A 25,503-nucleotide genomic window follows, 5' to 3' on the forward strand; every position below is an offset into this window, starting at 1 on the left:
CAGCAACACCAGGCAAGTCACATGGTCTCCTCCCAGAATTCCCTGTCTGGTCTGAAGAGTGAATTCAGTCATATACCCCAACATCATCCGAGTTGAGCCCTGGCTAAAATTCACCAGGGGTCCTGATCTGGGGTTTGGGATGAAGGAGAAGGAAGAAAAATGATAAACAGAAGATGCTGGTGCACCCTGGAGAACTGAGAGAGAAAACAGCTGTAGGTCAGGTTAGTCGACACGAGTCAGGAATCACTACACTGTAAACACCCGATTCCCTCAAACTGCTCGGATCACAAGGGAGAGAAAGGAGATTACCTAGAACTGTGAGCTTCACATCTCCCAGGAATCTCCTCTTGCTCTTGTCATTCACAAATCGACACTCGTAGATATCTTGATCCGAGTACGTCACGTTACGAAGGATCAGGGAGAAATCTCCATCTCTGATCCTCTCTCTGGACAGCTCAGCTCTGTTATCGAACCCTGGGCCAGTGCGGTTCATCCCTCTGTTGAACTCCAGCACACGGCGGTGCCTGGCGGTCTGCCACAGTATAATCTTCTTCTCCTCAGGAGTGTGTCTGTAGGAGCTCCCATCACAGGGCAGAGCGACAGTGTCCCCATAGAGCCCAGACACAGAGAGGAGAGCAGAGCACACTGGGAGACAGAGGACAGAGACAAAGAGAGACTTCAGCTCCCTTAAAACACACAATAGCGAGACACAGCTCTCTGGACGTGACTGTACCTGCTTGTGGACAGCATTTCTTCACAGGCAAGCGAACGATAACTCTGATCTCTTACCTTGAGAGCAAAACGCCGTCAGGACAACACCCAGGACCGTCATGACGAGGGACCTGCAGTAAAATTGCAATATGAGTGAGGCAATTCAAGCTGAAAAGAAAACCAGTGTCCCAGGTGGTTTAAATAACCAGTTAGGAAAAAAACAAAGTAAGAATGTTCTTTGTAAGATGATGAAAAAACACCAGGATCCAGCTACAAGGAGCACAGTGAATTGTACAAATAAAATGTACAACATTGTAATAATTTTCAATATGTTCTTTCACACTAGAACAGCAAGATAAACATGCACACATTTTCACTTACAGTGCCTTGCACAAGTATCCAGACCCTTTAAAAGTTTACTAATGGAAACGAGCTCTTACTATCTGTTAATGCTCCGTGGTGGAATGGTGGGAGTCGGTGAAGGACAGGACCCGAACCCTGGCGCAGACGTACTGCAGACGGAAGGCGGCCGGGGAGAGGAAGGAAGCTGCACGACTCCAGAGGCAACTCGAGGAGGACTACAGCTCGGCTAACGGGGAGGAGCCTTCACAGAGCCCTTAGCAGAGGCGGTGAGACGGGACCCCTTCATCGACTAACCCTAACCCTGATTCCCAGTATGCCGACGACACGACGCTGTTCCTGAGGTCGGACAGGGGGCTGAGGAGGGCCCTGCAGGTCATGGAGCAATACGCCAGAGCCTCGGGGTCGAAGCTCAACCGCCGAAAGAGCAAACTGAAGTTCTTCGGGCCCTGGAAGCACAGGACGACGGCGCCGGAGGGTCTCGAGCTCTGCACGGAGCCCCTCACAACACTGGGGGTTTCCTTCCAGAGCCGGGACAACGAGACCGGCGCTCTGCAGCAGGCAGGAGAGAGGCCCCTCTGTGTGAGGGTGAGGTTCCTGTGGGGAGAGTCGCCCCTGGATGAAGATCAGGCTGGTGGAGGTGGGGAAGAGCTCTGTGGGTCCAGGGGGTCTCTCTCTGCCTGCGTCTTTGAAATGTACACAAACTATGAGGGAATAAAAACTTAGTTCTATTGCGCTGAAATGTGGAAGGAGCTCAAGTTCACTGTGCAAAGGCCGGTCTGGCTTCCTGCACTGTCTGACGGGGATGTCCGACAGCTGCACCAGTAACTTGGCCGGCTACACTGGCTGTGATGGTCAGGTCACTGATCTCCTCCATCAGACAGCAGAGCCTCTTCCAGACTCGACTGGTCTTCAGGGTCAGCTGGGGTCGACCCTCCACTGAGCTCCTGGACTGTCGATTCTTCTTCACCTGCAGGAGGCAGCTCACCCTCCTCACCCTCAGATCGATACCCTGATTCTGTCCTCTGCTCTGGGTCTTTCACAATAACAGTGCCAGAAGAGATTGCTGGAGTAACACTGGGAGAACTGGATCCACTGGGAACAATCTTAATTTCTATACTATAGTATTCCTCCATGCACAGGGACACAGCATCACTGAGCCTCTCAGATCCCTCAAGGATTCCATTTTCTTTATGGATATTAATATTGTTGCTTTCAACTGGTATCATGTTTCTCTCCTCTCTCATCTTCCACCGTTTCTGACACACAACAGCACCCAGTGCAGCACCCATCAGCACAGCCACTATCGCAGGGATGACTGCAACACTTACAGGCCATGACACCCTCCTCATCTCTGAAAACACAAGAACAGAGACAGTCACACAGAGAGCAAACCCACAACAGCAAGAAGGAAAAGAAAAACTATCCAGCAGCCGCTGTGTGAGAGTGTTCTGGCTGCCCAGTTTCACATCCCAGCTCAGAGCCCGAGAAACACCAGGAGAGGAGCTGGACAACTGCCGTCTCTGAAACACCAGCTGACACACTGGACCTGTGTGATCGGCTTCAAACCACAGGAGAAAATCAGCACTGAAACAGCTCAAGTATTGTTTCTTCATAAGCAGGTGTAGTGATTCATAGCCGTTCAGGGACGCCAAATATGTAAGAAAACTGGCTCTCTGAAGGCACCAGTTCTGTAGGGTTTGGGCATTTACTGAGACAATTATTAATTGTAGCAGTAAATCACAAAGTTGATTCTTTTGATGGCTTTAGAATCCAACCATGCGACATAACTCAAACAACGCGCACACACAGGTACTAATACACGAGGATACATTTATTAATACGGAGAATATGCCTTAAACCTAACAGATCTTATTGAGAGGGTTATCAGAATACAAAAGGTATATATTCAGTCAGTTACAAAGTGTTACACATCAAGAGGACATACGTTCAGTATATCATTCATTTAGACTGTTTCGTAAAGTGAACTTGGTTACAACTTCTACATTAGATACTCAAAACAAGTACATAACTCTTAGGAATTAAATTGATATCAACTGGTTGGGATAACAATTGAATTCTCGAGCTGTAATGAAGTTGAATACTCATCCAATCTCTGGGGATTCAGATCTCCTGCAGGCACAAAGAAACAGTTGCAGGCTGTTGCTGTCCAATCCGCGCTCTCTGGCTCGGTGCCAGGATGTGCTGTGCGGCTTGCGACGGTGCGCTGCAGATGCTCACTCACCGGCTAGTTAGTGTTGGCTTTAACTAGCACAGTTTGTGCACAGGAGAAAAGATGACTGTGGGTCCCAGCAAGTCGGGAAGAGGACCGGTTCCTTCCTGATGAAGAGCTAGTTCTGAATAGTGATTCAGCTGTCCACAGTTCCGACCTGTTCACGAGGCTTGCTGCTGATGCTAACCTCGGGTGGATCCTCTGGTTACTCTCTGGCAACCCCCGCTCTAGACTCTTAGAACAAAGGAAAGTTCTGGCACTCGGACACACTGGCCGTTCCGTGGTTGTCCGGGCTGAGTCTCAGGATGGTCAGGAGGCGCGCTGCGAGAATGTCCTGCCCTTGGGAGCCTTCTGCTCCTGGGCTGTCCTGACCTGGAATTCTCCTTTGAATTCCCTTTAGTATTGTCCACAGAATTCTCCTGAATCCCTTCTGAATCTTACTGAATCTCTGTGTTGCCTGTTTTTACCTGGAGGAACTTCAGCTCATTGATTGGCTGAAAGTTCCATGGGCATCAGAGTCCCACGTGGGTTACTGGGCCCTACCAGTCCCTGATTGGTTGATCAAGGTGAGATATGAGTCACTTACTCCTGACACTTAGGAATGCAGTCCAGATGTCCAACTGGCACTCCCTAGACAGATAGGCGCCAATGGGTGACCATTGATCATGATAGCCAGGCTTAGCTAAGTGCATCCCCCCTTTGGGAGCTGTCCTTATCAAACCTTAAATCAGCCTGCATGAATAGTTTCTCTGTGGCTGCACCACAGAGATGAACAGAGAAATGGGGCCTCATTTGGGAAGCTCAGAAACACTTAATTCTTTATTATTAAGCCTCGCCGCTACATATTTAACCCTATTTTTTCTTTAGTTTTGTATTTAACTTATTATATGATAGTCAGATTTAATGTATATTTGAACAATGAAAATATATTTTTACAAGATGCGGGGGAAAGTGCAACAAATTATTACAGTGCTAAATGTAATATTGTTTGCTAATAGTTTATGCTAACACCTAACTTTCTTAATTAGGTGTAATTAAAACAGTGAACTAAGTGTAACATACCATTCAGAAATACAATCGAGAATAGTGTTGTGGTGTTTGTATGGATGAAACGTTTCTAAAATGTAACAAAATTAAAGACGATTAAAATCTGTAATCTTTCCACTTGTAATGAAGTTCGCGATCGCTGCCATTAGCGCTGCAGGCAGCAGATCGTTCCTTCCTCCTCTCTCTCTCGGTGCCGCCCCTCTCTGGCGGAGCGCAGTGTGCAGTACGCTATTTTTAGAGCCTCTTGGAAAACAACAGGAAGAGAAAAGAATGGAATTTCTCTTCGAAACGTGTGTTTGTCTTTATGAAATTCGTGTATTTTAAACGTTTAATTAAGAAGTAAAAACGCGTACACAAAGATTCTGAGCTGATCACGAGGAAGAAAAATCACCCATTTTTCGTGCATAAAAAGTGGTTTTTAACTCTCGAAACCTGTTTTTATAGGTTTTAAAGTCGTGCAATGTCTAAGTTAAGCAGGAACACATCATTATATCTCATTTTTTATTTATTTTTGTGCTGCTGGCAGATCACGGCGACGAGGGGAGAAACACAGCGCCGTGTCTGACTCCACAAGTCTGAGTCTCCGTGTCCATCCTCGCAGAACACGCCCTCGGTACAACTCTGTGTCTGTGTGCTTTCGGCTGAGACAGGCAGCAGTTGGACCAAAGCCTCTGCCTAATGTTTTTTACGGAAATGTAGAGGGTTCAGTCACGTCTACAGCACGAATGAACTGCAAGAGACTGAGCACTCCCCCCTCCAGTCAGATAACTGAGTCAGCAGTTGGAGCGGATGTGATGCTGCATTGTATGTTACCCAGTGATTTAAACAAACACAGGACGGGTTTTCTGGAAACTTTATTTAGAGATGAAAAGCAGAGTTAAATACAAAGCAACTTTATTCAAAATTTAAATTTAAGAAAAAGTAATTAAAGCTTGGTGAGTTCAGTAGATGGATTTACTGATACTGGTCTAAGAGGGTGAGGAGAATCACCGACTCTCCCTGACAGCCTTCATCACCTGCACTACAACACCTCCAGCCCACAGTCTTCCTCCTATCCACTGGTGGACAGGCCTGCTCTCCTGGGCCAGGAGCTCAGTGGTCAGCGCAGCCACAGTCACCTCCTCCCAGCCTGTCTCGGGACACCATGACACCTGCAAAACAGAGAAAAGCCCGGGGTCAGGAACAGCTGGGAAACCCTGAAATGTATTTGGTGATGTGGGGTACCACCACAAGAACAGAGACCACCTGACCAGTCTGGTCCAGTAGTGAGCCGTTAACTGATCTGATGACCTCATCCAGCTGCTCCCTGCAATTAAAACATCTCCACTAAAACCTAATGTACCCCATTAATACTACCCTAATATCCCACAAGAGTGTTATAAAATAACTCAGGATTTGCAGAGGCCCCAGTGGAAGGTGCAGGTGGTATCTCCCAGTCCAGTCCCACACTGGGAGCTGCTGTCAGCTGCACGAACAGGGACAGCTGTGGGGGGGTCGTGATGTTGAGTCAAACACATCGGGGCGCAAAGTCACAGCTGAGCAGGTTTAAATCGCTGGGTAACAGGAGTCTTAACTGGGTAACATTCACGGCAGCAACACATCCGGGGAATGAGACACCAGCTGCTGCGGACTCAGTTAGCCGACTGGAGGGGTGGACAGTGCTCAGTCTCTTGCAGTTCATTGGTTCATTCGTGCTGTAGGCGTGACTGAACCCTGTACATTTCTGTAAATCACATTTTGGACTAACTGGTACCCTTTGGAGCTGAAAGCAAGAGCACACAAACACGTTGTACCGAGGGCGGGTTCTGTGAGGACGGACACGTGGACTCAGACTCGTGGAGTCAGACACGGCGCTGTGTTTCTCCCCTCGTCGCCGGGATCTGCCAGCAGCACCGCCGCGGCCCGTCCAGAGAGGCAGAGAGACAGAGCGGGTCACGGCTCTCACTCCAGAACAAGAACACTTTTTTTATCTGGGCTCTCCTTTCCGGTTATTTTTCCCCGTCTTTCATCGCCCGTCTGTTCTTCACGTTTGCGGTAAGTAACCTTTTAAAGCTGGAAAAGGTTTGTGAAGAACTTGAAGTTTATAATGTTTCTTTATTAGCCCTATACAATGTCTTGCATGAGGAATGTGTCTTTTCACAGACCTCAGCTTGCTCTCCAGGAGACACACAGACAGGGAGAGAAGCTGGGGGTCAGAGCGCAGGGTCAGCCATTTATACAGCACCCCTGGAACAGCTGGGGTGAAGGGCCTTGCTGATCCTGAGCCACAGAGCCACCACTCCGCCCTGAAGGGGGATGGGGTTTAAACTGGGGATGCGGTCTCAGAACTCATCTGTAGTCACTTTGTGTTTTAGTATATACCGGTGTTGTTTCTGCGTGTCTAAATGAAATATAAATCCGGTTTTGTACAAGCTACACAGGAAACAAAAATAAACGGTGTCGCTCCATTCAAGAGCGGCTCGGCTCAGAACGCCCCCTAGCGAGCCGCTGAGGTTTGATTTATATCACATGTCCACAAAGTCTCCAATCTGACTTTCGCTTCTACTGTAGTTTCCTGCACACCCAGTGACACAACGCAGCTCTGATGACGTCGCCCGTGTTAAACAAAGACATGTTTCCTAATTAAAAGAAAATGCAGTTTTTAAAACCCGTAACGCCAGAGACCTCAACATCAACGTTTCCTTTATTATTAAACTCTGAATCATGTGGAGCTCCCGGTACAGCCTCTCTTGGAAATGAAAACGCATGTAACGCACCACCATTGTGCGTTGGGCGAGCCGGCTCACCAACTGTCTAGTGGCCCAATTGTTACATGAAGAGGGCAGATTGTTTACTGAGCTGATGGAAAATAAGATTCCTATTACTCTCCGAGAACACGCTATGGTCTTTGATACTGTTCCCGAGAAAGTGGTGAGGCTGTTTAAGAGGTAGTTTCGGCCTTGCCAATAGATTATCTTCCGATAATTTAATAATTCATTGTTGGATGGAATAGATATAAAAAATACAATAATGATTATATTAGAAACTTGTGCAAGTCGTGATATACCCTCTTGTATCTCCTTTTGGAATGCTATGTTTAGAAATAGGAAATTAGTGTGGTCAATTCCTGATAAATATGGTCTTACAAATAAAGTTAAAGAAATTTCATTTAAGATCGCTCACAGATTTTTATCCTGTTAAATCGACAGGTGAATACTTAACCAACAAATCTAAATTGTCTAATACTGCTCCCTCTATTAATGCTTTTAAAGTTTAATTCCTTTTTGATTTAAATTCTATTAGAAATTTAAAGAATCAACAGGCGAGAAATACAGTGGGAAATATGTAAAAGTATAGCTTTTAGTTTTCACAATTGTGAATTCCCCTGGCTGTGAAGTGTCTATCTCTGTATATATTTCACTATTCTGTCTCCTCTTTTTTTGGGGGGTGTTTAAATAAAACCTTCAGGGAAACACCATCAGCACGTCACTCTGACTGAATTCGAACTCCTCCCCTTGAGATTGTTACGTCTAGCAGTGTGTCTCTGTTTAGTGAGAGGTGAACCACTCCTATTGTACCCACCGCCCCTCCCCTTGTTAAGCCTGAAATTAAGCTGATTGGTGGGCGCGTCCTGTTCCGCATTGAAACTACATTGTGATTGGCTAGTCTAGGGGAGGGGGGTGTTAGTCAATGTTCCCAGCTGGTCCCTCCAGTTGAGGGTGTTACAGCCCAGCAGTGTGTCTGTTCAGTGACACAGGGTAACAGTGTCTGACTCCAGTACTCCAGTACCCGGCCGGTCTCTGGGTCTCTGGGCTCAGGAAGGCGAGTCGAGGTCTGTCCCGGGTGCGGATCTTCAGCGAAGGAGATTCCCAGCGTTTTACACGAGTAACCAACCAGAGGGAGTACCGTCTCTATACCAGCCTGCTGTAGCCCGACCTGCACACATCTCGGCAAACCCCCCGAGGTGTTTGTCTGATTTCGTAGGTAAGAGCCGTGAACCCGAAGTAATGAGCTTCTTTTTTAAAAGGTCTGGAGTTTCGTTTGCCGCGGTCACCGCTTCAGTTTAAGGATTAAGCGTGTAGATTTGTTTTAAAGTGTATTTTCAGGGGCTGCGGGTTGTCACAGATTAAGATAGACCTCCGTTTGCGAGTCGTGTCGTGTCGTGTCGAGTCGCTGGGTGAAAAGTGTGTTGTAGTAATATGAGAGACCATTCTGTTGTTTAAGCGTGTGAGGTTATAGTAAAAGTTTGAGACCGGGGAAGACGGCATGGTTAACTTTATAATGTAACTCGTCAGTGAGGCGGAGTGACTGCCCCCGCCCCTATTAAAGACGGAAGTTGCCCAGTGCGTTAATGGGAGTTTGTAATGCTCTCTAAGGCAGCTGTGAGCAGCTGTACCCAGTTCTAAAACCCGGCTCCCCTTAAGACAAGCTTACACATGCAATCGCAACAAGATAAGAAGCCCCCTATTGTTCTGCGGTAAGCAGGGCCCAGCTGTACCAGCATTAAGCTTATTTTACACTGTTACGAGCGGGGGAGAGATCCGAGAGCTGTTGCTCCTCTGTCCCCGGTTAGTTCACACTTAGGCGAAATTCGTCTTCCATCAAAGCGGAGCGAGTTTAGGCAGAGCCCGGGGTCAAGTAAGCGTTTTATCAAGGAGTAGCTTTCATCTGAAAGCTCTTCAGGTGAGAAGATTATTCCGTGAAACTGTCGTATCAGCGCAGTGTTCTGGGTGAGATCAGTGCGTGAAGTCTATCTGGTACTCCAGATTGTGAGAGCTCGTATTGTGGTCATTACGGTCATACTGCCGGAGCTCACTCCGAACCAGTGTGGTAAACTGGCAGACACCTACTGTACCCTAAAGGACTTAAAGCTGTTGTTGTGGTAAAAGGTCGGTCCACCGAATATTAATGAGTGGGGTCTGAATACTCCTGCAAGCGCTGTATTTCAGGTTTTGACGTGACGATATTTGTCAGCTGATAACTGGTTTTATCTTTAAATGCAGACTGTTTGCAGTCCAAACACTGATTGGAAAAATATGTCTTTTGTAATCCAGCAACATTAGTAAACTTTTAAAGGGTCTGGATACTTGTGCAAGGCACTGTAAGTGAAAATGTGTGCATGTTTATCTTGCTGTTCTAGTGTGAAACAACATTTTACATTGTATGTGTTCAAGTTACTGTGCTCCTTGTAGCTGGATCCTGGTGTCTTTTCATCATCTTACAAAGAACATTCTTACTTTGTATTTTTCCTAACTGGTTATTTAAACCACAGTGAACACTGGTTTTCTTTTCAGCTTGAATTGCCTCACTCATATTGCAATCTTACTGCAGGTCCCTCGTCATGACGGTCCTGGGTGTTGTCCTGACGGTGTTTTGCTCTCAAGGTAAGAGATCAGAGTTATCGTTCGCTTGCCTGTGAAGAAATGCTGTCCACAAGCAGGTACAGTCTCGTCCAGAGAGCTGTGTCTCGCTGTTGTGTGTTTTAAGGGAGCTGAAGTGTCTCTCTGTCTCTGTCCTCTGTCTCCCAGTGTGCTCTGCTCTCCTCCCTGTGTCTGTGCTCTATGGGGACACAGTCGCTCTGCCCTGTGATGGGAGCTCCTACAGACACATTCTCGAGGAGAAGAAGATTATCCAGTGGGAGACAGCTGACCGCCATGTGCTGGAGTTCAACAGAGGACATATCCACACTTACCCAGGGTTCGAGAACAGAGCTGAGCTGTCCAGAGAGAGGATCAAAGATGGAGATTTCTCTCTGATCCTTCCTAAAGTGACGTTCTCGGATCAAGATATCTACGAGTGTCGAATTGTGGATGACAACAGCTACAGGAAATTCCTGGGAGATGTGAAGCTCACAGTTCTAGGTAATCTCCTTTCTCTCCCTTGTGATCCGAGCAGTTTGAGGGAATCGGGTGTTTACAGTGTAGTGATTCCTGACTCGTGTCGACTAACCTGACCTACAGCTGTTTTCTCTCTCAGTTCTCCAGGGTGCACCAGCATCTTCTGTTTATCATTTTTCTTCCTTCTCCTTCATCCCAAACCCCAGATCAGGACCCCTGGTGAATTTTAGCCAGGGCTCAACTCAGACGATGTTGGGGTATATGACTGAATTCACTCTTCACATGGTTGTGTCCCAGGGAATTCTGGGACACAACCATGTGACTTGCCTGGTGTTGCTGACCGCTCCCTTGTCAATGTCTTCCTGTAGGACACGAGGACAACATCAGTCTCTCCTGGGGAGACCCCCTCAGTGTCCCTCTGCGCACACAGCAGGCTGTAGAGCTGTGGTTCAGGCCTGAGGGGGGAGAGTCTCGCAGGCTGTGCTCTGTGCTCGACAGCACTGTGACCCCAGACTCCAGCAGGCTGAAGGTTCAAGACCAGGTGCTGAAGATCTCCAGTGTGAGAGCTGAAGACGGGGGCACTTACACAGTGCAGGACTCCCAGGGGACCCCCATCAGCACTGTCCACGTCACTGTGGGAGGTGAGAGTGGGGCTCCAGTGGGGAACTTGCACAGTGTGACTCTTTCACCAGTGTCACTCCCTGATGTGTGGGGTCAATAGGAGCTAAATGTGATTAGGTATTGATTTCCTGATATTTAAAGTTGTCATTAAAGTTGCAATTATAGTAATTTAATATTTTAAATTAAACAAAACTCTAAATCAGTGTTGCTGTTCTGAAACTATCTTCAATCTCAAGACTTAGATGTGATCAATACTGTCTCCTCTGAGTGAGTGCAGTCTTTACAGCTGATGAATTGCTGTCTGCATCATTTTCACTCTGCTCCTTTCCTTGAATTTCAGCTCGATCAGAAGTCCTCACCCTGCAGTCTGGAGACAGTCTGACTCTCCCTCTCCACACTGCTGCTCCAGTGGAGGTGCTGTTTGACCCTGCAGGATCTGCCCAGTCTCCCAGAGTCTTACTGAGCAGCGCAGGGCTCCCTGGCCCCGGGTACGAGCAGAGAGTGTGGGTGCAGGACGGCTCTCTGACACTGCGCTCCCTCACACCAGCTGATCAGGGGAGCTACACAGTGAGGGACCTTCAGGGAAACACCATCAGCACTGTGATCGTCTCTGTGGAGGGTGAGCAGGTCTACAGCAGGGGGACTAGAGGGGTCTCCACTCCTGACAGAGGGGGGTTCTGATATCGCTCTCTGTCCTGATTGTCTTCCAGCTCGCAGAGACACTGTCACCCTGCAGGCTGGAGCCTCTCTGTCTGTCCCCCTGTTCACTGGAGACCCAGTGGAGGTGCTGTTTGACCCTGCAGGAGGTGGAAACTGGACCTCAGTGTGTTCTGTCCAGAGCAGCACAGCCAGCTGTGTCCCCCAGTACAGAGACAGAGTGTCAGTGGACAATCAGGAGCTGAGGCTGCAGGAGCTGAGGGCGTCTGATCAGGGGAGCTACACAGTGAGGGACCTTCAGGGAAACACCATCAGCACTGCGATCGTCACTGTCACTGGGGGAGGTGAGTCTTCATTACAGGACAAACTGAGTTAAACTGATCTCCACCTGAACTTACCTGCTTATGAAGAAACAATACTTGAGCTGTTTCAGTGCTGATTTTCTCCTGTGGTTTGAAGCCGATCACACAGGTCCAGTGTGTCAGCTGGTGTTTCAGAGACGGCAGTTTTCCAGCTCCTCTCCTGGTGTTTCTCGGGCTCTGAGCTGGGATGTGAAACTGGGCAGCAAGAACACTCTCACACAGCGGCTGCTGGATAGTTTTTCTTTTCCTTCCTGCTGTTGTGGGTTTGCTCTCTGTGTGACTGTCTCTGTTCTTGTGTTTTCAGAGATGAGGAGGGCGTCATGGCAAGTAAGGGTTGCAGTCATCACTGCGATAGTGGCTGTGCTGATGGGTGCTGCACTGGGTGCTGTTGTGTGTCAGAGACGGTGGAAGATGAGAGAGGAGAGAAACATGATACCAGCTGAAAGCAACAATATTAATATCCATAAAGAAAATGGAATCCTTGAGGGATCTGAGAAGTTCAGTGATGCTGTGTCCCTGCGCATGGAGGAAGACTATGGTATAGAAATTAAGATTGTTCCCAGTGGATCCAGTTCTCCCAGTGTTACTGCAGGAATCTCCTCTGGCACTGTTAGTGTGAAAGACCCAGAGCAGAAGACAGACTCAGGATATCCATCTGAGGAGGATGATGGTGAGCAGCCTCCTGCAGGTGAAGAAGAATCGACAGTCCAGGAGCTCAGTGGAGGGTCGACCCCAGCTGACCCTGAAGACCAGTCGAGTCTGGAAGAGGCTCTGCTGTCTGATGGAGGAGATCATTGACACTGAGACCCTGCCAAGCCCAGGACGAGAGCTGCTGACGTCACAGTGGGGACATCACTCCTCTTGTCAAGGTGAAGGGACTCCCAGCTCTCCTGCTGTACTGGGGATACAGACTGATCAGAGAGAGACCCCCTGGACCCACAGAGCTCTTCCCCACCTCCACCAGCCTGATCTTCATCCAGGGGCGACTCTCCCCACAGGAGCCTCACCCTCACACAGAGGGGCCCCTCTCCTGCCTGCTCCAGAGCTGAACAAAGACCACCAGTCTGCCTTGAACAAAACATGGAAGAGATCAGGAAGAGAGCCTCAGGACCCAGGCAGCCCTGACACACTGCCTCCCCCTAGTGGCAGCTCCTGGGTACTGACTGGGACCTTCCCTCTGCTGGTTCCACTGGGCCCAGCCCTGCTGACAGAGCCCCTCAGCGCTGGATCTGTAAAGATGCATCTGGACAAAAACCTGCCCTCAGGACACCTTCATGTGCTGCTGCCAAACTTGAAAGTTACACTGCAGTAGGGGCAGGATGTAGGACTGCACTGAATAGTTTCTAATTTAACTTTTTAATCCACTTGTTTTAAAAAATGAAACTTATAAAAATCAATATTTTGCTTTAATTTTATTTTAAAGAAATTTGAAATTAAAATAGTATTTGATTAGGCTTATAGATACATTACTTGTATATTTATATTGTATATATTTACACAAGATTAAAATGAACAAATGATTTTTATATAAAAAGTTACATATACAATTGTATTGTTTTTACTAATGCTGACCTCTCCGAGATCGGTGTTTTAGCAATTTATAATAAATAAAATTACTTTTTTATATCTAGGTGTGTGCGCTCTGATTGGTTCCTAGTAGCCATGAAGTCCTCTGGGAAGGTCCTGTCCCAGTTTCTGAATGTTCAGGTACAGTCCAGCTGTCGGCTCAGAGTGACCTCAGGCTCCAGGGAGAGGGGCAGTTCAGGCTGTCAGGGGGAGATCACGCTGAGTAAATACCCTGCTGGTAGTGACTCTCCAGCCCAGGACCAGTCTGGGTTCCTGCCAGCTCAGAGTGACCTCAGGCTCCAGGGAGAGGGGCAGGTCAGGCTGTCAGGGGGAGATCACGCTGAGTAAATACCCTGCTGGTAGTGACTCTCCAGCCCAGGACCAGTCTGGGTTCCTGCCAGCTCAGGCTGGGAAGTGGAGACGCTGGTCAGATCTTCACATCATCTCCACTTGGACCTGTCTCGGCTCCTACTGGGTAAGACACTGACTCCAGGCCTCAGCTCTGATCCTTCACCTCTCTGTGATCATTACAGCCACTGACCACTAGAGGGGAGTGTTGGCATAAAGCGGCGGGCAGAATTGGGCGAATGGTTGAGCAGAAACTACGTGATGGGGTGAAACAAGAATGTGTAGAGTCTTACACCTACGATGTTTGAAGACGTGTGAAGGATCACGTCTGTGAGTCCGGGAAGCAGCACCTTCACCCAGTAAGAGCCGAGACAGGAGGGAGAGTAGAGGTGAGACAGCTGTTTGAACTGGCCGTCTCCGCCTGTCCGAGGAGGGTTCCCACCAGCGTGACTCTTCCCCGGAGGACACCCGCTGGTCGGTTTCATCCCTCAGCTGGGCTTCCTGCGGGAGACGCCCTGGGAACGGCACGGAGGCCAAGGAGCGGGAGAGTGCCGGTCTCTGCCCCGGGTCTCTCAGCCCTGACTCCGGGGGTAAGGAAGGTCATCTTCACGCTCGTGGTGCGTCAGGGGAATGTCTGACTCCGCTCCTTCACTTCTTACCCTTGAACTTGAACTGTATTGCCATATGGAACCAGTACACGTACTGGGACAAGGCAATTCTTACTGGCAGAAAGTCTCTCGATTGTAAAAACAAAGTGCAGACAGTGCATCAAGACAACATCCAGACCAACAGCAGACAAGTCACAAGTAAACAAGTAAACAGTTTGCATGTAAACAATGACTGCAGATTATAATTAATAATAATAATGTCTTACACTCATATAGCGCTTTTCTGGACACTCCACTCAAAGCGCTTTACAGGTAATGGGGATCCCCTCCACCCCCCCAAGATGTGCAATAAATAAGAAATCATAATGAGGTGTAGGTGTGGTCCAAGGGGCCTGGCCAAATGTGTTCGCCTATCGCACTGCTTGTGGATAGAAGCTATTGAGGAATCTGGTGGTCAGTGTCCGTATGCTCTTATATCTCTTGCCTGAGGGCAGTGGGGTGAAGAGCTCATGCCCGGGGTGGTGACTGTCCTCTGTGATGGCCAGAATTCTACCACGGCAGCGGTCCTCATAGAGCTGTTTAATCTCGGTGAGACTGCAGCCGATGATCTTCTGGGCCATGTTGACCATTCTCTGCAGTGCCTTCCTCTCTCGAGAAGAGGTGTTGCCGTACCACACGGTGATCCCGTTGGTGCAGCGGTAGAAGTTCACCAACACGGGGTACTGGCGCCCCCCATCGGCTGAGGCACCTCAGGAAATAGAGGTGCTGTTGAGCCCTCTTCAAGATAGAGTCCGTGTGCGCAGTCCAGGTTAGACCTCTAGAGATGTGAATTCCCAAAAACCTAGAGCTGGTGACTGTTCCCACTTCCGTTCCATCAGTACTGAGTGGGCCGTGAGCGTGCGGCCTGTGTCTCTGACAGCCCGCTCTTGGCTCTTTTGTTTCACTCGGGTTCGAGTCCAGGTTAGTGCTGTGACACCACCTCCGCAGCGGTACGACTTCACCCCGGTGAGTGGACTCGTCCTCATCGCGGATCAGGCCTATTGTAGTGGTGTCAGCTGGGAGTACATCCTGGGGCTCAGGCAGCAGCCCTGTGGGGCGCCAGTGCTCAGGGTGAGTGGCGTTGATGTCTTATCACCTGTCCGCACCACCGGTGGCCTCTCGATTAGGAAGTCCAGCAGCCGGTTGGGGACCGAGTCGCACAGTCCTCGTCCCCTGAGCTTTTACCCCGACAGGAAGTGTCCCTCTGAGGCACCGACGTGCCTCCTGTCGTTGGGAGCCGGGGGGAGAATACTCCAGGTCTTGCCCGGGACCGAGAACCGAAGACGCTGGTCAGGTCCAGCCCTGCCATCAGCTCCGCCTCGAGGGTGGCCCTGCGGTCATCCTCGTCCGAGGCCAGGGTGCTCTCTGCCACCGTCTCCGGAAGGCTCCTCTCTTCCCTCCCTCCCCCCCCCATTTCCAGGAACGCTTCTCCCCCCCGACGCGTTTCTGCTGGTGGCCTTCCGATGGAGGTCCATCGCCGTGTGTCCCTCCGTCCTCGGTGCAGCTGTGACACCTCACGATGTCACTGCTGTCCCGCCCAGCACACCTAGAGGGCGCTCTGCTTCTGTCCTGTTCCTGGTGCCCTGTCATTATTCCTGTCTCTCTGGTGTGTCTTGTTGTGGAGCCTGCTAACTTCCTGCTTCTGCTCTGCTCCTGGCTCAGCGTTGAGGTTCGGATGTCCAGAGACCCGCCGAGCACCAGGTCGCTCCTGTCCTTGGCCTGAGGGCACAGGTTTCTATACGGCACTTCCTGACCAGCTGAGCCCGGGCTAACCCCCGTCTCGCCGCTACGCAGAGGGTCTGTTTTCGCTCTCCTGCCTCTCCACGGTTCGTCCCTTCCCAGAACCCCCGCAGCTGTGCGGCCGGACTTCCTGCATCTCCTGTCTGGGGCAGACGAGGAAGAGGCTCCGATGGTGAACCGAGCCGGTGGGCGCTGGTGTACTGGCCCTTGCCGCTCCAGATGCCGAACTCAGCCCCTCCCATCCCGGGGCTGGGCCCCCTCGTTGGCGTCCCTCCCCGGGCGGGCCTCTACCAGCTCCCTTGGCCCGCAGGGGTCGTTCGGCCCTCTGGTCCGTCTCCCTCACTTCCTCCCCTGCCTTCCTCCAGTGGGGCTGGAGACGCTTCCCTTCTGCCATCTTCTGCCTGCCAAGCAGAGGTCTTCTCCAGGTTTCTGGAGCAGCAGAAGGAGCCCCCTGGCCTGTGTCCTCGGGGGGTGAGCCCAGCTAGGCGCAGGCGCTCGGAGAAGAGCCTTCGCTGGGCTCGAGGAGGGAGACGAGCGCTGTGGGCCAGCCTGCACGCACCCGGGCCCGGCCAAGAGGCGGGAGAGAGGAGGGAGAGGAGGGAGCGGACAGCTCTTCCGAGTCTCCAGGAGACAGCGGCAGCCAGGCCACGAGCTCCTACTCCCAGCCTGGAAGCCAAGAGGCGGGAGAGAGGAGGGAGAGGAGGGAGCGGACAGCACCCAGCTCAGCGGCTGCCTGGCCTCAACCCGAAGGGCTCGACCCAGGGCGAGACCAGCTCTCTCCGGGAAGCTCCGATCGCCTCCCAGACCCCTTGGGAGACAAGCCAGGCCCACTTGATCTTACCCACACTATTCCCAGAACCCCGAGGGGAGAGAGCCACTCCCAGACGTTTATACAGTCCGGTCCCCCCAAGTCCCGCTCACTCGGGTGCTGCTCCCAGCCTGCCTTGCGGGCGCTTAGCTAAGGGGGGCCCCCAAAACCGTCTGGCGAGGGCGCTACACTCGCGTTCTCGTGTGAAGTGTCTTTCCCCACGCTTGACAACTGCGGGTTGCAGGATGTGACGGCCTGGGTGACGTCACATCCTCCCTGCTCCCCCGGAAGAGAAGGACCGCCCCCCTGTTCGCTGATGAGCCGCGTCCCAGTTCGGGTTGGGATCCGCAGGCTTTGCGTGGATATTGCGTTGGGTTCGTGTCGTCTAGCGACATGACAGGACTTTAATCGTCTGCGACCTGCTTCAGGCTGTCAAAAGAAGGTAGAGAAACGAGGGAGGTCTAAGTCACCTGAAAATTACTTTCACTTTGGATGGAACGTGATCTCCATTAGCTCATCAAGCACTTGATCTGGAGCAATCACAGGTAAAGCTGTTTTTTTTTCTGTTGTAAAAAACAGCTCATTTTGGAACGTCAGTAGCCTTTTTACGAAGACCCTTAGGGATATGAAAACGCCTGCGTTGTGATTTAAGTGATGTGTGAATGTTTTCACAGCTTTCACTTCGGCAGCTTTGACAGGAAGTTATGAACTGCAGAAACGGAGACAGACTTGCGGGGTTTCTAGAGATCTCTGAATCCTCACAGTCTGAATATCAACAGCACTGCTCTCTCTGAGCCACTGGGGTTAGAAACTACAGTAACACACAGACCTGCAGGGTTTCTAGAGATCTCTGAATCCTCACAGTGTGAATATCTACAGCACTGCTCTCTCTGAGCCACTGGGGTTAGAAACTACAGTAACGCACACAGACCTGCAGGGTTTCTAGAGATCTCTGAATCCTCACAGTGTGAATATCAACAGCACTGCTCTCTCTGAGCCACTGGGGTTAGAAACTACAGTAACACACAGACCTGCAGGGTTTCTAGAGATCTCTGAATCCTCACAGTGTGAATATCAACAGCACTGCTCTCTCTGAGCCACTGGGGTTAGAAACTACAGTTACACACAGGTCTGCAGGGTTTCTAGAGATCTCTGAGTCCTCACAGTGTGAATATCAACAGCACTGCTCTCTCTGAGCCACTGGGGTTAGAAACTACAGTAACACACAGACCTGCAGGGTTTCTAGAGATCTCTGAATCCTCACAGTGTGAATATCAACAGCACTGCTCTCTCTGAGCCACTGGGGTTAGAAACTACAGTAACACACAGACCTGCAGGGTTTCTAGAGATCTCTGAATCCTCACAGTGTGAATATCAACAGCACTGCTCTCTCTGAGCCACTGGGGTTAGAAACTACAGTAACACACAGACCTGCAGGGTTTCTAGAGATCTCTGAATCCTCACAGTGTGAATATCAACAGCACTGCTCTCTCTGAGCCACTGGGGTTAGAAACTACAGTAACACACAGACCTGCAGGGTTTCTAGAGATCTCTGAATCCTCACAGTGTGAATATCAACAGCACTGATCTCTCTGAGCCACTGGGGTTAGAAACTACAGTAACGCACACAGACCTGCAGGGTTTCTAGAGATCTCTGAATCCTCACATTGTGAATATCAACAGCACTGCTCTCTCTGAGCCACTGGGGTTAGAAACTACAGTTACACACAGGTCTGCAGGGTTTCTAGAGATCTCTGAGTCCTCACAGTGTGAATATCAACAGCACTGCTCTCTCTGAGCCACTGGGGTTAGAAACTACAGTAACACACAGACCTGCAGGGTTTCTAGAGATCTCTGAATCCTCACAGTGTGAATATCAACAGCACTGCTCTCTCTGAGCCACTGGGGTTAGAAACTACAGTAACACACAGACCTGCAGGGTTTCTAGAGATCTCGGAGTCCTCACAGTGTGAATATCAACAGCACTGCTCTCTCTGAGCCACTGGGGTTAGAAACTACAGTAACACACAGACCTGCAGGGTTTCTAGAGATCTCTGAATCCTCACAGTGTGAATATCAACAGCACTGCTCTCTCTGAGCCACTGGGGTTAGAAACTACAGTAACACACAGACCTGCAGGGTTTCTAGAGATCTCTGAGTCCTCACAGTGTGAATATCTACAGCACTGATCTCTCTTCTAGGTCTGCACACAGCCTCACACATACTGGTTTACTACATAGATACAAGAACCGTAGTGAATATGGCCACACCTGTGTTAAAAGCTGAAATTGCTGTTCTTTGTGTATTTTAATTGGATGGTGATATGGATCTTGCTCCCAGCCTGGTAGTATCCCTGTATCTCCCGGCTTGTCTTGTAGTGGAGTTCCTCATCACAGAGTTTGTTCAGATCTTCTGTTTGAGGCCTCTTTGTGTTTGTGAACTGGTTTGAACCCGGTGCAGTTCAGTGAGGTTCAGGACTGTGCTGGTGGTGCAGGTGTGTCTGCTGGCCTGGGGCAGGAGACAGACTGGCTGCACTCCCAGTTTGCAGTGGAAGCGATGATGGATATTCCCCAGAACCCCTCACACTGGGCCAGGGCACCTGGGGAGACCACAGAACAGCTCCAGAATAAACTCATGAACGCAGAGAGACGAGAGAGGTTTCCCGGAAACGTTATGTAGAGAGTGGAATACAAAGTGGCTTCATTCTGAAAAATCTGAAAGTCTCCCTCCTGTCCACTGCTGTCCACCATGACACCTGGAAAATAGAGAGAGACAAGTCCAGGGTCGACCGTTGTCGTTCTGAGTGCGGTTTTCTGTCCCCGGTTTTTTAAACGTCACGTTCCAGAAACCTTCAACTGTCCCAGATGGGGACAACCAGCCTGCAGGCAGGAAACACACAGCATGAACCCCTAAACAAATCTGTTCATCATCCTACGTGTACGTCTTATTATATATATATAAAGCCCGGTGCCTTTTGTCCTGTTTTGAATTAGCTTCATCTCGATAACCGCAAGATTTAAGACCTGATTATGTCCTCGTGAAAAAAAAACAAAACTTTTGAGCCATCGCTGAAATAAAGGCCACCCAGGCTGTGCTTGTACCCCTTGTTTTTAACAGCGTGAAGTCCCTCAGTAGAGCCGTGTTCTTGGGACAGGACACTGAAAACTCCCCTTTGTGAGGCGGGTTTATTTCATATTTGCTGATGGTGGACGTGCTCGTTTTTTAAAGGGGTTGGTAAATATGTGCTAGGTCTTGAAACCAGAAACTGAAGATACAAGGAGGTTTATTCGTGGGTGTCCGAGTTCAGGGTGTGGTTTAGTATCGTTCCAAAGCGACTCAGTGCGACCCAGTGGATGGGTATTCAAAGTCCTTCTCAAACCGCGAGCTGATGGTGGATGAGCTCGTTTTTTTCGGAAGGGTAGGAATGAGTAGATTAGGAAAAGGGAGTGGACAAATACCAGAGCGTTTGGGCAGCCCGGCGAGCACCGCTGGCTCTGTCACACCACCCGGACCGGGCCTGGAAAAGGCTATTGCTCGGAACGCAGGCTCTGACCGAGGAACAGGTTGTGAGCAATACCGCCGAGAGACCGGCAGCCACTCTGACAGACCCGCGGAGCTCAGGGGCTCAGAGTGGAGTCAAGGCGCGTCTCAGAATAACACCGGTCAGTATGGGAGGGTTGTAAGACCTTCTTACAGTCTCTCTGGAGCTTGCAGCACAAGCGGGATTGAGCTAGGATTTGGGAAAAGGTGCTGCAGCCGGATGAGACCAAGATAGAGCTTTTTGGACCCACATTCGAGGAGCTGTGTGTGACGCTAGGCTGACACAGCCCACGTCCCTGCAGTGAGGCATGACAGAAGCAGCATCGTGCACTGGGGAGGGGGTCTGCTGAAGATCCGGCGCTGGGGAGCAGGGCGGTGACACCACATTCACCGTGGCTGTGTGGCTCAAGACAGACGAGCCGAATGTCCTCGAGTGGACCGGTCAATAAAAGTCAACGTCCCCACCTCAACCCCAGCCAGAATCTGGGGTCCTCAGGCGCTGTCCCATGACTCCTAACCAGTGTGCTGAGCTCGTGCACACCTCCTGTGCCTTGAAAGACAATGTGTGTGGGGTCTGCAAACGTCTGCAAGCACTATATTTCAGTTTTTGACTTCTCGATATTTGGCAGCAGATAACTGCTTATTCTGTTTGCCATCCCCCATACTGACTGGAAAACGATGGGCGCGTATGTTTTGTATGTTTTGTAATCCTGCAACTTTTGGAAACGTTTAAAGGGTTTGGATACCTTTGCATGGCACTGAAAATAAATGAGAGCACGTTTACCTGGTTGTTCTAGTGTTGAAAGAACGCATTGAGCATTATTATGACATCCATTTTTATTTGTAGAATTTACTCCTTGTAGCTGGATCCTGGTGTCTTTTCATCATCTTACAAAGAACATTCTTACTTTGTATTTTTCCTAACTGGTTATTTAAACCACAGTGGACACCGGTTTTCTTTTCAGCTTTAATTGCCTCACTCATATTGCAATCTTACTGCAGGTCCCTCATCATGACGGTCCTGGGTGTTGTCTTGACGGTGTTTTGCTCTCAAGGTAAGAGATCAGAGTTGTCGTTCGCTCGCCTGTGAAGAAATGCTGTCCACAAGCAGGTACAGTCACCTCCAGAGAGCTGTGTCTCACTGTTGTGTGTTTTAAGGGAGCTGAAGTGTCTCTCTGTCTCTGTCCTCTGTCTCCCAGTGTGCTCTGCTCTCCTCCCTGTGTCTGGGCTCTATGGGGACACTGTCGCTCTGCCCTGTGATGGGAGCTCCTACAGACTCACTCCTGAGGAGAAGAAGATTATACAGTGGCAGACCGCCAGGCACCGTGTGCTGGAGTTCAACAGAGGGCTAAACCGCACTGGCCCAGGGTTCGAGAACAGAGCTGAGCTGTCCAGAGAGAGGATCGGAGATGGAGATTTCTCCCTGATCCTTCATAACGTGACATTCTCGGATCAAGATATCTACGAGTGTCGATTTGTGGATGACAAGAGCAACAGGAAATTCCTGGGAGATGTGAAGCTCACAGTTCTAGGTAATCTCCTTTCTCTCCCTTGTGATCCGAGCAGTTTGAGGGAAGCGGGTGTTTACAGTGTAGTGATTCCTGACTCATGTCGACTAACTTGACCTACAGCTGTTTTCTCTCTCAGTTCTCTAGGGTGCACCAGCATCTTCTGTTTATCATTTTTCTTCCTTCTCCTTCATCCCAAACCCCAGATCAGGACCCCTGGTGAATTTTAGCCAGGGCTCAACTCAGACGATGTTGGGGTATATGACTGAATACACTCTTCAGACCAGACAGGGAATTCTGGGATATGACCATGTGACTTGCCCGGTGTTGCTGACCGATCACTTCTCAATGTCTTCCTGTAGGACACGAGGACAACATCAGTCTCTCCTGTGGAGACCCCCTCAGTGTCCCTCTGCGCACACAGCAGGCTGTAGAGCTGTGGTTCAGGCCTGAGGGAGGAGGGTCTCGCAGGCTGTGCTCTGTGCTCGACAGCACTGTGACCCCAGACTCCAGCAGGCTGAAGGTTCAAGACCAGGTGCTGAAGATCTCCAGTGTGAGAGCTGAAGACGGGGGCACTTACACAGTGCAGGACTCCCAGGGGACCCCCATCAGCACTGTCCACGTCACTGTGGGAGGTGAGACTGGGGCTCCAGTGGGGAACTTGCACAGTGTGACTCTTTCACCAGTGGTATTGGATTAGGTATTGATTTCCTGACACTGAAGGATTTTTCATTACAGTACTTGTATATATTATAACTTAAAACTCTAAACAAGTGTTGCTGTTCTGAAACTATCTTCAATCTCAAGACTTAGATGTGATCAATACTGTCTCCTCTGAGTGAGTGCAGTCTTTACAGCTGATGAATTGCTGTCTGCATCATTCTTTCACTCTGCTCCTTTCCTTGAATTTCAGCTCGATCAGAAGTCCTCACCCTGCAGTCTGGAGACAGTCTGACTCTCCCTCTCCACACTGCTGCTCCAGTGGAGGTGCTGTTTGATCCTGCAGGATCTGCCCGGTCTCCCAGAGTCTTACTGAGCAGCGCAGGGCTCCCTGGCCCCGGGTACGAGCAGAGAGTGTGGGTGCAGGACGGCTCTCTGACACTGCGCTCCCTCACACCAGCTGATCAGGGGAGCTACACAGTGAGGGACCTTCAGGGAAACACCATCAGCACTGCGATCGTCACTGTCACTGAGGGAGGTGAGTCTTCATTACAGGACAATCTGAGTTAAACTGATCTCCACCTGAACTTACCTTCTTATGAAGAAACAATACTTGAGCTGTTTCTGTGCTGATTTTCTCCTGTGGTTTGAAGCCGATCACACAGGTCCAGTGTGTCAGCTGGTGTTTCAGAGACGGCAGTTTTCCAGCTCCTCTCCTGGTGTTTCTCGGGCTCTGAGCTGGGATGTGAAACTGGGCAGCAAGAACACTCTCACACAGCGGCTGCTGGATAGTTTTTCTTTTCCTTCCTGCTGTTGTGGGTTTGCCCTCTGTGTGACTGTCTCTGTTCTTGTGTTTTCAGAGATGAGGAGGGCGTCATGGCAAGTAAGGGTTGCAGTCATCACTGCGATAGTGGCTGTGCTGATGGGTGCTGCACTGGGTGCTGTTGTGTGTCAGAGACGGTGGAAGATGAGAGAGGAGAGAAACATGATACCAGCTGAAAGCAACAACATTAATATCCATAAAGAAAATGGAATCCTTGAGGGATCTGAGAGGCTCAGTGATGCTGTGTCCCTGCGCATGGAGGAAGACGATGGTATAGGAAGTGAGATTGTTCCAGTGGTGAATCCCCAATCTGCTTCAGTTCCCAGTGGATCCAGTTCTCCCAGTGTTACTCCAGCAATCTCTTCAGGCACAGTTATTGTGAAAGACCCAGAGCAGAAGAGAGACTCAGGATATCCATCTGAGGAGGATGATGGTGAGCTGCCTCCTGCAGGTGAAGAAGAATCGACAGTCCAGGAGCTCAGTGGAGGGTCGACCCCAGCTGACCCTGAAGACCAGTCGAGTCTGGAAGAGGCTCTGCTGTCTGATGGAGGAGATCAGTGACCTGACCATCACAGCCAGTGTAGCCGGCCAAGTTACTGGTGCAGCTGTCGGACATCCCCGTCAGACAGTGCAGGAAGCCAGACCGGCCTTTGCACGGTGAACTTGAGCTCCTTCCACATTTCAGCGCAATAGAACTAAGTTTTTATTCCCGTACAGCTTGTGTGTATTTCAAAGACGCAGGCAGAGAGAGACCCCCTGGACCCACAGAGCTCTTCCCCACCTCCACCAGCCTGATCTTCATCCAGGGGCGACTCTCCCCACAGGAACCTCACCCTCACGCAGAGGGGCCCCTCTCCTGCCTGCTGCAGAGCTGAACAAAGACCACCAGTCTGCCTTGAACAAAACATGGAAGAGATCAGGAAGAGAGCCTCAGGACCCAGGCAGCCCTGACACACTGCCTCCCCCTAGTGGCAGCTCCTGGGTACTGACTGGGACCTTCCCTCTGCTGGTTCCACTGGGCCCAGCCCTGCTGACAGAGCCCCTCAGCGCTGGATCTGTAAAGATGCATCTGGACAAAAACCTGCCCTCAGGACTCCTTCATGTGCTGCTGCCAAACTTGAGAGTTACACTGCAGTAGGGGCAGGACTTAGGGCTGCACTGAATAGTTTCTAATTTAACTTTTTAAATTTTTTGTTTTAGAAAATCAAACTTATAAAAATCAATCTTTTGCTTTAATTTTATTTTAAAGAAATGTGAAATTAAAGTAGCATTTGATTACGCCAATATATTACACTTTATTGTATATTACAATATATTGTATATTTGTTCATTTTAGTCTTCTGTAAATTTTATAGGTCTTTTATATAAAAAGTTGCATATAAATTTGTATTGTATTACACTTGCTTTACAATCGAGAGACTTTCTGTAAGTAAGAATTCCATTGTACCAGTACCGGTTACATATGACAAAGTTCAGGAATTGTTTTTACTAATGCTGATCTCTCGGAGGTCGGTGTTTTAGCAATTTATAATAAATAAAACTACTTTTTAATATCCAGGTGTGTGTGTCTCTGATTGGCTCCTAGTATCCATGAAGTCCTCTGGGAAGGTCCTGTCCCAGTTTCTGAATGTTCAGGTACAGTCCAGCTGTCGGCTCAGAGTGACCTCAGGCTCCAGGGAGAGGGGCAGGTCAGGCTGTCAGGGGGAGATCACGCTGAGTAAATACCCTGCTGGTAGTGACTCTCCAGCCCAGGACCAGTCTGGGTTCCTGCCAGCTCAGGCTGGGAAGTGGAGACGCTGGTCAGATCTTCACATCATCTCCACTTGGACCTGTCTCGGCTCCTACTGGGCGAAGACACTGACTCCAGGCCTCAGCTCTGATCCTTCGCCTCTCTCAGTGATCATTACAGTCAGTTTTAGAGTAAAGAAGTCCTGTTAAGCGATTGTTTTGTTGACTTAACATCTACACTCCCTTCTGTCTCGGCTCTTACTGTGTGTAAAGATGCTGATCTGTAGCCTCACAGATGTGGTCTTTAAAATGTCCTGAAAGATCCTGC

The 25,503-nt window shown here is 49.8% G+C and overlaps 2 protein-coding genes across 4 annotated transcripts in view; one reads left to right on the plus strand and one right to left on the minus strand.

The window, feature by feature from the left end:
• LOC148662474 (uncharacterized) overlaps nt 1-25,503 on the minus strand; it is a 59,848-nt gene that overhangs the window by 2,450 nt on the left and 31,895 nt on the right. For 2 of the 3 annotated variants that reach the window (XM_088632070.1, XM_088632072.1), the window contains exons 2-3: nt 790-842; nt 310-645 (exon numbers count right to left, since the gene is read on the minus strand). In XM_088632070.1, the coding sequence (XP_088488196.1) occupies nt 310-645; nt 790-832 (379 nt within the window). In that variant the 5' untranslated portion in view covers nt 833-842. Of the gene's footprint in view, nt 1-309; nt 646-789; nt 843-1,151; nt 1,933-25,503 lie in introns of those variants that run through there. The other variant, XM_088632069.1, reaches the window with a different exon arrangement.
• On the plus strand, nt 6,259-25,000 carry LOC148662475 (uncharacterized). The gene is made up of 17 exons (XM_088633007.1): nt 6,259-6,385; nt 9,662-9,714; nt 9,859-10,191; nt 10,536-10,808; nt 11,129-11,407; nt 11,499-11,789; nt 12,112-12,602; nt 13,515-13,688; nt 14,155-14,311; nt 15,249-15,439; nt 16,211-16,928; nt 17,161-17,290; nt 21,459-21,511; nt 21,656-21,988; nt 22,327-22,599; nt 22,878-23,162; nt 23,485-25,000. Exons 2-17 carry the CDS (start codon nt 9,672-9,674, stop codon nt 24,006-24,008), a joined length of 4,548 nt encoding a protein of 1,515 aa, XP_088489133.1. The 5' UTR covers nt 6,259-6,385; nt 9,662-9,671; the 3' UTR covers nt 24,009-25,000.

Source organism: Lepisosteus platostomus, chromosome 5 (assembly GCF_059453375.1).
Source record: "Lepisosteus platostomus isolate fLepPlt1 chromosome 5, fLepPlt1.hap1, whole genome shotgun sequence".
Classification (NCBI taxonomy): Eukaryota; Metazoa; Chordata; class Actinopteri; order Semionotiformes; family Lepisosteidae; genus Lepisosteus; species Lepisosteus platostomus.